The sequence below is a fragment of the Puntigrus tetrazona genome, chromosome 15, assembly GCF_018831695.1.
Source record: "Puntigrus tetrazona isolate hp1 chromosome 15, ASM1883169v1, whole genome shotgun sequence".
Classification (NCBI taxonomy): Eukaryota; Metazoa; Chordata; class Actinopteri; order Cypriniformes; family Cyprinidae; genus Puntigrus; species Puntigrus tetrazona.
The window spans coordinates 10,689,718-10,704,609 of record NC_056713.1 but is presented as its reverse complement, the minus strand read 5'-3'; the positions used below and the strand labels follow the sequence as shown (position 1 = coordinate 10,704,609).

General features: G+C 37.0%; 3 protein-coding genes across 5 annotated transcripts; all 3 read left to right on the top strand.

Annotated features, from left to right (window-relative positions):
* The first annotated feature begins 161 nt into the window (after positions 1-161).
* Positions 162-4,881, top strand: LOC122359114 (E3 ubiquitin-protein ligase TRIM39-like). Its single transcript, XM_043259290.1, has 8 exons — positions 162-297; positions 726-802; positions 944-1,476; positions 1,563-1,662; positions 3,011-3,240; positions 3,311-3,452; positions 3,825-3,854; positions 3,975-4,881. Exons 2-8 carry the CDS (start codon positions 745-747, stop codon positions 4,520-4,522), a joined length of 1,641 nt encoding a protein of 546 aa, XP_043115225.1. The 5' UTR covers positions 162-297; positions 726-744; the 3' UTR covers positions 4,523-4,881.
* A 642-nt stretch (positions 4,882-5,523) lies between these two features.
* Positions 5,524-9,690, top strand: btr16 (bloodthirsty-related gene family, member 16). The gene is given in 8 exon segments (XM_043259266.1): positions 5,524-5,548; positions 5,757-6,017; positions 6,020-6,282; positions 6,369-6,464; positions 7,816-8,049; positions 8,121-8,262; positions 8,634-8,663; positions 8,784-9,690. Coding segments are annotated over 8 exon segments (1,593 nt in total). The 5' UTR covers positions 5,524-5,529; the 3' UTR covers positions 9,332-9,690.
* Positions 9,610-14,631, top strand: LOC122359098 (E3 ubiquitin-protein ligase TRIM39-like). 3 transcript variants are annotated; one of them, XM_043259263.1, is made up of 10 exons: positions 9,610-9,744; positions 9,823-9,870; positions 10,266-10,362; positions 10,569-11,098; positions 11,612-11,707; positions 11,825-12,058; positions 12,130-12,271; positions 12,553-12,630; positions 13,073-13,138; positions 13,233-14,631. In XM_043259263.1, exons 3-10 carry the CDS (start codon positions 10,290-10,292, stop codon positions 13,769-13,771), a joined length of 1,758 nt encoding a protein of 585 aa, XP_043115198.1. In that variant the 5' UTR covers positions 9,610-9,744; positions 9,823-9,870; positions 10,266-10,289; the 3' UTR covers positions 13,772-14,631. The 3 variants fall into 3 exon arrangements, with proteins under 3 accessions (XP_043115198.1, XP_043115197.1, XP_043115199.1); XM_043259262.1 differs by having other exon boundaries at positions 9,732-9,870; XM_043259264.1 differs by lacking the exons at positions 9,610-9,744; positions 9,823-9,870 and having other exon boundaries at positions 9,899-10,362.
* The last annotated feature ends 261 nt before the right edge of the window (positions 14,632-14,892 follow it).

Genomic DNA, 14,892 nt, shown 5'->3' with positions numbered 1-14,892 from the left:
AGACTAACAACAACATACAGTTTCTTGGTACTTTTTCCACCACTGGAGTGAAGATGCCACATGATCTAACATGTAAGAAAAAAAGTGGTTTTAATTACTTTCTTCTTCTTCTACTTATTTCCTTTTTTTTTTCCCATATCTATGAGAGAAGATAGGAGGAGCTGTTATATAGGCGCTGCTCTTCCTGTAAAGGTTTCAGTGAAAATGAAACTAAAGAAGTGGCTCTGAAACATTTTTTTCTCTTGGAACAACAAGATTTTTATTTCGGCAGTCTGAGATCACAGCTGACACTCACAGGTAATTTATGGTAATATAGAGATTTTACTTGTTATTACAAGTTATTGGTTTGCTTCAGTATCTAAATAGATCTAAATGGTCAGGCAAAAGTAGAGTCAGATACTGGTTTGGTTTGTTTCACCAATAGTTAGACTATGTCATTTGATAGATTTTGTCTTATAATTAGTCTTACGCTTAATAAACAATAACAATCATCAAGCCAAGTTTGTTGGATTTTGTGGTCAGTCTTGGAAATTACATTAGACGGCACATTTTAAACTAGTCCATTATTAAATTAACCAAACGTGTGCATTTTGTATGACTGCATGCACACAGAAACCCAACTCTTGATGTTAGATAGATGTTAAGAGACCAGCATATAATTTCTGTTTATCATCTCTCTATACGTGTTTCATGCTGAAATATATCTTGTGTTTGTTGTGGAAAAGCCTCAAGAAGAGAAAAGCAATGGCAGAATCTTTATCAAAACCAGCTGAGACCAGGAGACAAAGTCACCCTTCGACGAGTCAGTAAAACCAGAAATCAAATCAAGTGATATGTATAGTGTTTATTTTTTTATACAATAAAAAAGTATTCTTTTGCTTTGCAATTATAAATCTGTTCTGAATGTGTATGATAAATGGTGCTTCTTGATCTTCCTCTCCAGCTCTTTCAGAGGAGCTTAAGTGCTCGATCTGTCTGGATGTGTTCACTGATCCAGTCAGCACTCCATGTGGACACAACTTCTGTAAGAGCTGCCTGAACCAGTGCTGGAACAACAGTCAGACCTACAACTGTCCGTTCTGTAAAGAAGCGTTCAGTAAAAGACCAGAGCTGAAGATCAACACTGCTCTCAGACAGGTTGTGCAGCTCTTTAAGGAAAAGCCTGGTCTGACTAAACCTGAGGTTCTCTGTGACATCTGTGATGATATAAAGCTGAAAGCCTTGAAGATGTGTCTGGTGTGTCAAAATTATTACTGTCAAACTCACCTGGAGCCTCATCACAGAGTCCAAAATTTAAAGAAACACAAACTGATCGATCCTGTTGAGAATCGTGAGGACTATATATGTCAGAAACACGAGAAACCTCTGGAGCTGTTCTGCAGAGATGATCAGACGTGTGTGTGCTTGCTCTGTGCTGTAACAAACCACAGGAATCATAACACTGTAGCTGTAGAAGAGGAGAGCGGAGAGAGAAGGGTAAAGACATGCAAGGCGTAACGTGACGTTTGCGTTAATTGATGTTTAATCTATTCAGTGTCTGTATGTTCTGTTCTGCCTAATAGCCTCAGCTGATGAAGATGCAGACGGACGTGCGGCGGATGATCCCGGACAGAATAAAGAAAATACAAAGCATCAAGCAATTAGCAAAACTCAGAAAAGTGAGTAATAAAACAAACAATTACAATAAAATATTTTATTGTAGAGTAGAGCGGTAGGGAAGCGAGATTTCTACAGAGGGGGGCCAGAAACCTAAACCTGCACACCTGAAAATAATGCTAAAATTAACAAGAGACAGAAGGTCACACAGACCACATGGGAAATGAAAACAAAACAAAACGTCCAGGGGCGTGACTTCACCTCAGTGGTTACCCAGCGTAAGTGAAACAACCCTAATAATATAGGCTACCCTCAAACAACAATTAAGCGGAGGCAAACAGAGGCAAAAAGAAGAGATAAGCATGGCAAGCAGCATCAGACCAACCCACATTAAAAAATCATAAATATAATCACTAGTAAGGTTATCTGCTGTTTTATCTCTTTTGACCAAATTGATGTGGTGTGTGAGGTGTGATGTGACAGTGACCCAAACGCAAAGTCAACATTGCAGAAATATAGCCTCGGATGGAGTTTGACATTACACAGTTATATTTGTCGATGAAGTGAATGTCAACAATTTCACGATACAACAGATTTGCGCATCTCATTGCATGCAAACAATGTAGTCCTGTACTTGAGAAATCTAGCTCACTCCATTCCATCTAAATCACGTATCCTTTTACTGAAAAATGGTGATAGACAAATACCGGCTATTTAATGTCCTTTGTGGAAATGGTAGCACAATATGATATTCCTCAAAAGCATTTCTTTAAATTCCTTCAGTGTAGAATTCCTTGCCATCAGAATGCAAAGCTTACAAAACCTAAAAATAGCTTTTTGTAAAGGCATTTATATACAGTATATACAGAAATATACACAGAACACACAAAGTATGCAAACAAAAAGAGAGCCTGGTTGGCAAGAGAACCTGGCAAATCTGTAACAATACCCATGAAAGGGAATTTTTTAGCACTGTTAAACTTGTTGATAATAGTATAATCCCAAGTAAGGTGTCTGATAGTTTTGTACTGGAAGAAGATGGAAAAGCCGTCTATTGTACAGTGGATCAATAACATATCCTGTTTAGCAAGGGCAAAAATTTATCTTTCATATAAAATTCTGATTTTGGCAATGTACTAAATTAGACAGGAGAAGACAAAATAACTTGAAAAACACTTGATGTATCTCCCTATCCCCCTTTTTATAGATATATTTGAATAAACCATTATTAAAAATTATTTAATGAATGCCTTTCAACTTCTTCTTCCTATGATATTAATGTCTAAAATAACATGTGTTGCTTAAACTAACCTGTGCCCTTTTTTTTCATACAAAAAGATGTAAATTCAATATTGTTATATAACATTGTTACATTTGACAATTAAAAATAATGTTTTTGTCATTCAATGATCAGGAATCATCAGAGAGAAAGCAGAGAGTATGGAGCTCTTCACTAATCTGCTGCGCTGCATCGAGAGATGTCAGTCTGAGCTGCTGGAGATGATGGAGCAGAAGCAGAAAGCAGCAGAGAAGCAGGCTGAGGAGCTGATTAAAGAGCTGGAGCAGGAGATCACTGAGCTGAAGAGGAGAGACACTGAGCTGGAGCAGCTCTCACACACTGAGGATCACCTGCACCTCCTACAGGTCAGTGTCTTCTGTCTGCTCACAGCACAACAGTCCTCATGCTGAGGATCTCTGCTCTCTCCTGCTGTAGATTTACCCATCGCTGAGCAGACCTCCACACACCAGCAGCTCCACTGACATCAGTTTTAGTGACACTCAGCTCAGTGTGGCGACCCTGAGGAAAACTCTGATACAGCTGCAGGAGACTCTACATGAGAAACTCAGTAAAACTGGTAAGAGAATATCAGGCTATTTTGATCATAATTATCTTATTTAAAGAAAAAATTCCACTTGTAGATGAAGGAAATCAGTACTTGAACACAAATTGAAAACCGGATCCACAATGTCTCTAAATCAATGTTTCTAATCAGTCCAGAGCCATAATGTTTCACTCTAAACAATGTGAATTAGATTTTCTTACATAGTATATTATTAAATAATATTTATTTTTACCCTATTGTAATTTTTTTTAATCTTAGTTCTTCACAGTTGTTTAATCTAATGTTGCTTTTCTGACAAGTAGCATATTGTGAACTGATGTGGACACAATCTCATTGATATATTTAAAAGAAATCTGTCAAAGATTTTGTCATTTGTCTCTACAGTACAACTGAAGAGGATGCAACAGCACGCAGGTATACTCTGTGATGTCAAGGTTTACTTTGTCACACAATAACATTTTAAAAGCTTGGCAAACTACAGTACATTGGTTTATTGAGAAGTTGTGATTCATATCTGATCTCTCTCTCTTACAGTGAATGTGACTCTTGATCCTGATACAGCTAATGCAAAACTCATCCTGTCTGATGATGGAAAACAAGTCACATGTGGAGACATTAAGCTTAAAATCCCAGACAACCCAAAGCGGTTTGACACTTGTTGCTCTGTCCTGGCGAAAGAAGGTTTCAGCTCAGGAAGATTTTATTTTGAGGTGCAGGTAAAGAGAAAGTCAGAGTGGGATTTAGGAGTGGTCAGAGAATTCTTTAACAGGAAGGGAATGATCACAGCAGGTCCTGAGTTTGGTCACTGGATTATAGTTCTGAGAGATGAGAATCACTATATGGCTTGTGAGTCTATTCCTGTCTCTCTGTCTCTGAGAGTGAAGCCTCAGGTTGTGGGTGTGTTTGTGGATTACGAGGAGGGTCTGGTCTCCTTTTATGATGTGGAATCTAAATCTCATATTTATTCTTTCACTGGTCTGTCTTTCACTGAGAAACTCTTCCCATACTTTAGCCCCGGTGATAAAGACAAAGGTAAAACTGCAGCACCACTGATCATCTCACATGTCAAACAAAATAAATGAATTTACACCATGAATAGAAATATAAAAATAATGTAGTTTTAGTGCTACGAATACTTGCTGTTGTTAAATGATGAAATGTCTTTTTTTTCATTTGGAAAGGTTTTCCAGTGTACATTTTTCATGTTTTCTCCAAAGCTTCAAAAATATTTCCTCAAGCTATCTGCTTTTTGTTGCTGTATCTGTGAAAGTGAAATTAGTTCTAAAGTCCTCTGTTCACTAGAAATGAACGGACCATCATGGGAAAAACAGGAAGGACATTTTAACAGGCAGCATATTTAATATGATGAGATCTTCATGTACGGTCTTAATATTCTTGAAATTTCTTTAAATAAACGCATTTTATTTCACCTGGTAATAAATGTATGAGCGCATGTCTACGAGAAAAGATGGGAGGAGCTGTGACATCACTGCAGGTGAGAGCTTACAGTGAACAGAAAACTAAACTCAAGAGTTTGCTTAAATATTGATCCATATTTATCTTTAAACAACAGAACAATTCAGGCAATTTTAAGACCTGTGAAAGCTGAAAACTCGAACAGGTAAGTGGTTGAAATATAAAAGATTTTACTGAAAAATGTCTCTATATCTAGCTGGAGTAAAGTTAGGTAAAACGTTTAAAAGTGATCCAATCGCTCAGTATTTTTTTGGCTGTTTTACCGAAACGGTTTCAAAACTGTATTAAAAGAACACAATTTGCAGAAATTTTGTCACACGACAGAATCAGGAAGTACATTAACTGCAGACAAACTGAAAGCTGAAGGTGAAAACTACACGCTAATCATTTTATTTTTTTGTTTTTATGATCAGTGAACTTCGTACTCATGTGTACTTTATATCCGTCTTTGGATGCACTGGATTACATTCATTTGCCAATTCTATAATTCTCATAATTCTTGGTCATGACATGTTTTGTGTTTGTGTCTGTAAACAGACTTAAAAGGAAAATTAAGAGCAATGGCACAATCTTCATCAGCACCACAAAAACCAATCCAGGCAGGAGAGGGAGTATGGATGAACCACCATTATGTCAGTAACCTAAAGAATGAATGAGAGACAGGATGTGAAAACTGTGAAAAGAGTTTAAAAATCACATCAAATCAAAATTATTTCGTTTTTTTTTTTCCTGCATGAAATACTAGCTGGTGATTTTTATGAGTTTATATTCAAGATTGAATCATTTGCTTTGCATGTATTAGTTATGGGATAAATTCTCGTATTTCTTCTATTTCTCCAGCTCTTTCAGAGGAGCTTAAGTGCTCGATCTGTCTGGATGTGTTCACTGATCCAGTCAGCACTCCATGTGGACACAACTTCTGTAAGAGCTGCCTGAACCAGTGCTGGAACAACAGTCAGACCTACAACTGTCCGTTCTGTAAAGAAGCGTTCAGTAAAAGACCAGAGCTGAAGATCAACACTGCTCTCAGACAGGTCGTGCAGCTCTTTAAGGAAAAGTCTGGTCTGACTAAACCTGAGGTTCTCTGTGACATCTGTGACGATATAAAGCCTTGAAGATGTGTCTGGTGTGTCAAAATTATTACTGTCAAACTCACCTGGAGCCTCATCACAGAGTCCAAAATTTAAAGAAACACAAACTGATCGATCCTGTTGAGAATCGTGAGGACTATATATGTCAGAAACACGAGAAACCTCTGGAGCTGTTCTACAGAGATGATCAGACGTGTGTGTGCTTGCTCTGTGCTGTAACAAACCACAGGAATCATAACACTGTAGCTGTAGAAGAGGAGAGCGGAGAGAGAAGGGTAAAGACATGCAAGGCGTAACGTGACGTTTGCGTTAATTGATGTTTAATCTATTCAGTGTCTGTATGTTCTGTTCTGCCTAATAGCCTCAGCTGATGAAGATGCAGACGGACGTGCGGCGGATGATCCCGGACAGAATAAAGAAAATACAAAGCATCAAGCAATTAGCAAAACTCAGAAAAGTGAGTAATAAAACAAACAATTACAATAAAATATTTTATTGTAGAGTAGAGCAGTAGGGAAGCGAGATTTCTACAGAGGGGGGCCAGAAACCTAAACCTGCACACCTGAAAATAATGCTAAAATTAACAAGAGACAGAAGGTCACACAGACCACATGGGAAATGAAAACAAAACAAAACGTCCAGGGGCGTGACTTCACCTCAGTGGTTACCCAGCGTAAGTGAAACAACCCTAATAATATAGGCTACCCTCAAACAACAATTAAGCGGAGGCAAACAGAGGCAAAAAGAAGAGATAAGCATGGCAAGCAGCATCAGACCAACCCACATTAAAAAATCATAAATATAATCACTAGTAAGGTTATCTGCTGTTTTATCTCTTTTGACCAAATTGATGTGGTGTGTGAGGTGTGAGGTGACAGTGACCCAAACGCAAAGTCAACATTGCAGAAATATAGCCTCAGATGGAGTTTGACATTACACAGTTATATTTGTCGATGAAGTGAATGTCAACAATTTCACGATACAACAGATTTGCGCATCTCATTGCATGCAAACAATGTAGTCCTGTACTTGAGAAATCTAGCTCACTCCATTCCATCTAAATCACGTATCCTTTTACTGAAAAATGGTGATAGACAAATACCGGCTATTTAATGTCCTTTGTGGAAATGGTAGCACAATATGATATTCCTCAAAAGCATTTCTTTAAATTCCTTCAGTGTAGAATTCCTTGCCATCAGAATGCAAAGCTTACAAAACCTAAAAATAGCTTTTTGTAAAGGCATTTATATACAGTATATACAGAAATATACACAGAACACACAAAGTATGCAAACAAAAAGAGAGCCTGGTTGGCAAGAGAACCTGGCAAATCTGTAACAATACCCATGAAAGGGAATTTTTAGCACTGTTAAACTTGTTGATAATAGTATAATCCCAAGTAAGGTGTCTGATAGTTTTGTACTGGAAGAAGATGGAAAAGCCGTCTATTGTACAGTGGATCAATAACATATCCTGTTTAGCAAGGGCAAAAATTTATCTTTCATATAAAATTCTGATTTTGGCAATGTACTAAATTAGACAGGAGAAGACAAAATAACTTGAAAAACACTTGATGTATCTCCCTATCCCCCTTTTTATAGATATATTTGAATAAACCATTATTAAAAATTATTTAATGAATGCCTTTCAACTTCTTCTTCCTATGATATTAATGTCTAAAATAACATGTGTTGCTTAAACTAACCTGTGCCCTTTTTTTTCATACAAAAAGATGTAAATTCAATATTGTTATATAACATTGTTACATTTGACAATTAAAAATAATGTTTTTGTCATTCAATGATCAGGAATCATCAGAGAGAGAGAAAGCAGAGAGTATGGAGCTCTTCACTGATCTGCTGCGCTGCATCGAGAGATGTCAGTCTGAGCTGCTGGAGATGATGGAGCAGAAGCAGAAAGCAGCAGAGAAGCAGGCTGAGGAGCTGATTAAAGAGCTGGAGCAGGAGATCACTGAGCTGAAGAGGAGAGACACTGAGCTGGAGCAGCTCTCACACACTGAGGATCACCTGCACCTCCTACAGGTCAGTGTCTTCTGTCTGCTCACAGCACAACAGTCCTCATGCTGAGGGATCTCTGCTCTCTCCTGCTGTAGATTTACCCATCGCTGAGCAGACCTCCACACACCAGCAGCTCCACTGACATCAGTTTTAGTGACACTCTGCTCAGTGTGGCGACCCTGAGGAAAACTCTGATACAGCTGCAGGAGACTCTACATGAGAAACTCAGTAAAACTGGTAAGAGAATATCAGGCTATTTTGATCATAATTATCTTATTTAAAGAAAAAATTCCACTTGTAGATGAAGGAAATCAGTACTTGAACACAAATTGAAAACCGGATCCACAATGTCTCTAAATCAATGTTTCTAATCAGTCCAGAGCCATAATGTTTCACTCTAAACAATGTGAATTAGATTTTCTTACATAGTATATTATTAAATAATATTTATTTTTACCCTATTGTAATTTTTTTAATCTTAGTTCTTCACAGTTGTTTAATCTAATGTTGCTTTTCTGACAAGTAGCATATTGTGAACTGATGTGGACACAATCTCATTGATATATTTAAAAGAAATCTGTCAAAGATTTTGTCATTTGTCTCTACAGTACAACTGAAGAGGATGCAACAGCACGCAGGTATACTCTGTGATGTCAAGGTTTACTTTGTCACACAATAACATTTTAAAAGCTTGGCAAACTACAGTACATTGGTTTATTGAGAAGTTGTGATTCATATCTGATCTCTCTCTCTTACAGTGAATGTGACTCTTGATCCTGATACAGCTAATGCAAAACTCATCCTGTCTGATGATGGAAAACAAGTCACATGTGGAGACATTAAGCTTAAAATCCCAGACAACCCAAAGCGGTTTGACACTTGTTGCTCTGTCCTGGCGAAAGAAGGTTTCAGCTCAGGAAGATTTTATTTTGAGGTGCAGGTAAAGAGAAAGTCAGAGTGGGATTTAGGAGTGGTCAGAGAATTCTTTAACAGGAAGGGAATGATCACAGCAGGTCCTGAGTTTGGTCACTGGATGATAGTTCTAAGGGATGAGAATCACTATATGGCTTGTGAGTCTATTCCTGTCTCTCTGTCTCTGAGAGTGAAGCCTCAGGTTGTGGGTGTGTTTGTGGATTACGAGGAGGGTCTGGTCTCCTTTTATGATGTGGAATCTAAATCTCATATTTATTCTTTCACTGGTCTGTCTTTCACTAAGAAACTCTTCCCATACTTTAGCCCCGGTGATAAAGACAAAGGTAAAACTGCAGCACCACTGATCATCTCACATGTCAAACAAAATAAATGAATTTACACCATGAATAGAAATATAAAAATAATGTAGTTTTAGTGCTACGAATACTTGCTGTTGTTAAATGATGAAATGTCTTTTTTTTCATTTGGAAAGGTTTTCCAGTGTACATTTTTCATGTTTTCTCCAAAGCTTCAAAAATATTTCCTCAAGCTATCTGCTTTTTGTTGCTGTATCTGTGAAAGTGAAATTAGTTCTAAAGTCCTCTGTTCACTAGAAATGAACGGACCATCATGGGAAAAACAGGAAGGACATTTTAACAGGCAGCATATTTAATATGATGAGATCTTCATGTACGGTCTTAATATTCTTGAAATTTCTTTAAATAAACGCATTTTATTTCACCTGGTAATAAATGTATGAGCGCATGTCTACGAGAAAAGATGGGAGGAGCTGTGACATCACTGCAGGTGAGAGCTTACAGTGAACAGAAAACTAAACTCAAGAGTTTGCTTAAATATTGATCCATATTTATCTTTAAACAACAGAACAATTCAGGCAATTTTAAGACCTGTGAAAGCTGAAAACTCGAACAGGTAAGTGGTTGAAATATAAAAGATTTTACTGAAAAATGTCTCTATATCTAGCTGGAGTAAAGTTAGGTAAAACGTTTAAAAGTGATCCAATCGCTCAGTATTTTTTTGGCTGTTTTACCGAAACGGTTTCAAAACTGTATTAAAAGAACACAATTTGCAGAAATTTTGTCACACGACAGAATCAGGAAGTACATTAACTGCAGACAAACTGAAAGCTGAAGGTGAAAACTACACGCTAATCATTTATGTTTTTTTGTTTTTTTATGATCAGTGAACTTCGTACTCATGTGTACTTTATATCCGTCTTTGGATGCACTGGATTACATTCATTTGCCAATTCTATAATTCTCATAATTCTTGGTCATGACATGTTTTGTGTTTGTGTCTGTAAACAGACTTAAAAGGGAAAATTAAGAGCAATGGCACAATCTTCATCAGCACCACAAAAACCAATCCAGGCCAGGAGAGGGAGTATGGATGAACCACCATTATGTCAGTAACCTAAAGAATGAATGAGAGACAGGATGTGAAAACTGTGAAAAGAGTTTAAAAATCACATCAAATCAAAATTATTTCGTTTTTTTTTCCTGCATGAAATACTAGCTGGTGATTTTTATGAGTTTATATTCAAGATTGAATCATTTGCTTTGCATGTATTAGTTATGGGATAAATTCTCGTATTTCTTCTATTTCTCCAGCTCTTTCAGAGGAGCTTAAGTGCTCGATCTGTCTGGATGTGTTCACTGATCCAGTCAGCACTCCATGTGGACACAACTTCTGTAAGAGCTGCCTGAACCAGTGCTGGAACAACAGTCAGACCTACAACTGTCCGTTCTGTAAAGAAGCGTTCAGTAAAAGACCAGAGCTGAAGATCAACACTGCTCTCAGACAGGTCGTGCAGCTCTTTAAGGAAAAGTCTGGTCTGACTAAACCTGAGGTTCTCTGTGACATCTGTGACGATATAAAGCTGAAAGCCTTGAAGATGTGTCTGGTGTGTCAGAGCTCTTACTGTCAAAGTCACCTGGAGCCTCATCAGAGAGTCCCGCATTTAAAGAAACACAAACTGATCGATCCTGAGAATCTTGAGAACTATATGTGCAAGACACACGAGAAACCTCTGGAGCTGTTTTGCAGGGATGATCAGACGTGTGTGTGCTTGCTCTGTGGAGTGAAAGACCACAAGAATCACAACACTGTTGCTGTAGAAGAGGAGAGCGGAGAGAGAAAGGTAACAACGATATGACCTTTGCGGATTATGTAAAATTGTCGCATTACTTGGACATTGCAACAGTTACATTCCCCCCCAAAACAGATGTTAAAGGTATTTGTTGAATTCGGAATTCTGTTTTTACCATATACATTTATGGTACCAATGTTAGTATGTGGTTCCAGATTAAACAACCATTTTATCATGTTTTTTTTGTTTGTTTCATTACATTGATTCTTGCATGTGTTGCATTTCCAATGAAAAGCGGTTCATATTCTTTTGAGATTTCAACAAAACGTGATTTTGCATGATAGGATCACGATAAAATAAATAGTTTGGAAAGGTGTAAAAATAGTTGAAGTTTGTCGCTAATGTTCATTTCAGTTAGAGACTGCAGAAAATGATGTATAGGCCTATTGGTATGTTTCTGAAGTCTTGCAAAAATGTATGTTTTTGCAATGATACCAGGTCGTTAATAAAGTATTTACCAATTTATGGGATTATTGAATTTGTTGATTGTCTGTGTGTCTGTAGCCTCATCTGATGAAGATGCAGACAGATGTGCGACAGATAATCCAGGAAAGAGTGAAGAGATTACAAGACATCAGACACTTAAAAGAAGTAGAAAATGTGAGTATAAATGTATAACGCACTTATGATCTGACTGATTATGTAAACATTGACTGTATTATATTCACAACTGTTTTGTAAAATACATAACATACAATTTGTTGATTGATTTAACAGGAATCATCAGAGAGAGAGAAAGCAGAGAGTATGGAGCTCTTCACTGATCTGCTGCGCTGCATCGAGAGATGTCAGTCTGAGCTGCTGGAGATGATGGAGCAGAAGCAGAAAGCAGCAGAGAAGCAGGCTGAGGAGCTGATTAAAGAGCTGGAGCAGGAGATCACTGAGCTGAAGAGGAGAGACACTGAGCTGGAGCAGCTCTCACACACTGAGGATCACCTGCACCTCCTACAGGTCAGTGTCTTCTGTCTGCTCACAGCACAACAGTCCTCATGCTGAGGGATCTCTGCTCTCTCCTGCTGTAGATTTACCCATCGCTGAGCAGACCTCCACACACCAGCAGCTCCACTGACATCAGTTTTAGGGACACTCAGATGAGCGTGGAGCCTCTGAGGAAAGCAATGATTCAGCTGCAGGAGACTTTAAATGAGAAACTCAGTAAAACCGGTAAGAGAATGTCAAAATTATTATACATGTTTGATATTTAATATTACATTTAAAACAATATTAAGGAAATCAGTTATAATCAACATGCAATATACCCTTGCTTAAATAAGCCTAGTAGTAGTAGTCACACGGAAACTGCACTATATGATGTATAGTTCATTTTTGAGTGATTCAGTTAACAGTAAATTAACACTGTGTTCTACACAGCCTGATTTTTCATTAGTTTGCCATAAGCACATCATAAGTGCCTTGTGATTTTTTTATGTCGTTTGTTTCTACAGTTCAGAAGATAATGCAGCATGCAGATACAAGAGTCTCTGACACTGAGAGCGTTCACAAGACAATGAAGCAATATGAAGGTGCGCGGGTCATTGTCCACAAAAAAAAGAGAATTAAAAAAATATATATACATCACGAGTTCTTAGGAATTTACTTTTTGTATTTATTTGTTACTTTTATATTATTTTCTAGAATAGAATAGTCAAAAAATATTAATATTAATGATGCGGTACTATTTATAGTAGCATTGTTCTCACAAACTAGATTTTTATATTGTATGTTTTTCTTAAATAATATGAAAATGTTTGCGAAACATAAATCTGGTGTACAAAAGTCTTAATTACGTTAAATTATGCTATGCACTTCTGATGTACTGTATCTATCTAGGTCAATATATGTGAAATATATTGTAATGTATTTATAGCAGAAACCCACAATCTAGTTTATATAATCAAGTCTTTATAATATTTTGTTGAAACTAATTGTGAAGTTGTTTTTTTATATCATGTCCCTGTCTTTCAGAGAATGTGATGGATCCAGATACGTCAGTTATCTCCCCACTTCAGAAGACAATGCAGCAATATGCAGGTACACCGGTCAAACACAATAAAACACTACTTTGTTTTCTTATTAAACACATGCAACTCTTCTATTGAATTGATATCTGATGTCCGTCTTTCAGTGGCTGTGACTCTGGATCCTGATACAGCTCATCCAAATCTCATCCTGTTGGATCATGGAAAACAAGTGGCATACAGAGACATAAAACATGAGCTCCCAGACAACCTACAGAGGTTTGATTTCTGTCCCTGTGTCCTGGCAAAAGAGGGTTTCAGCTCAGGGAGATTTTATTTTGAGGTGGAGGTAACAGGAAAAACTGATTGGGATCTGGGAGTGGTCAGAGAATCCATTAACAGGAAGGGAATGATCACAGCAGGTCCTGAGTTTGGTCACTGGATTATAGTTCTGAGGGATGAGAATCACTATATGGCTTGTGAGTCTATTCCTGTCTCTCTGTCTCTGAGAGTGAAGCCTCAGGTTGTGGGTGTGTTTGTGGATTACGAGGAGGGTCTGGTCTCCTTTTATGATGTGGAATCTAAATCTCATATTTATTCTTTCACTGGTCAGTCTTTCACTGAGAAACTCTTTCCATACTTCAGCCCTTTTAATAGCAAAGAAGGTAGAAACACAGCTCCACTGATAATCAGGCACAATAAATGAATGTACATTCAAATAAGATTAAACTACAGTATGAATACTTTCTGATTTCAAACGATGAAACAAATAACACACTTAAAATTAAATGACATGTAAAATATATCTGATGATATGATTAAAGTAGTAACCTATGTTAAATTCACAGTAAATAAAAAAATACATACAATTTATGGTGAAAAACTGGCAGCTGCAGTTGCCAGAATTCTACCATAAAATATACGGTAACAACATTTTGGTTTAGCGGTTTTAAGTAAAATTTACAGTTAAATACCGTAATTTCATACCGTAATTTCAATTTCAAGTGATATAATGTTAATATACCAACCTATTAAAGTACTGAAATCTGTTTTGTAGCTTTGAAATACACTGATAACCACCAAAAGCAGGTGGTGAAGAGAAGGTCACACGATGAACCAAAACCCATCACAAGCAGCCTTTAAATATGAACATATGCAGAAGGTGCTTAGTGTCATTCACACAAACACATTCAACTGAAATATGCAATAAACATTCATTTAAAAACATAGTGATTTTAAAGAAAAAAACATCCAATTCAAACAAATTTTGAAATGCAGTGCAGGGAATTCTGGGAATGTCAATTTACCTGTAAATTTTACTGGAATTTATTGTTAACAATTTAACAGTTTTTTACTGTAGCATTTTATCTGTTTTTTTTTTCTGTTCAAATCGTGGTCATTTTTACAGTGTCTTTCTGTATTGCACATATCTGTCTTTACTTTTTATAAGTACAAAGTGCTAATAATTAATGAAGAGTTTACCAGTTTTTAAAGGAACAGTATGTATCTAACATTGAATCTTTATATGTACTAATGTGAATGTTTTAATAAAACTATTAATATTAATGTTGTGCAAAACTATACATTATGTGAAAAATGTATGTGATATAATTTGTGGCAAAACGCCATGAAAATTCAATGCAGAGGTACATTCCGATGCGCTTCACAGCCATGAGAAAAGAGGTGAGGAGCTGTAAGATCACTGCAGGTGAAAGCTTTCAGTGCACAAACCTTGCCAAACCATATTTTCCTTTAAACAACAGAACTAAACCTGTGAGCCCAGCTAAAAACTCACACAGGTAGGTGACTGAAATGTAAGGATTTTAC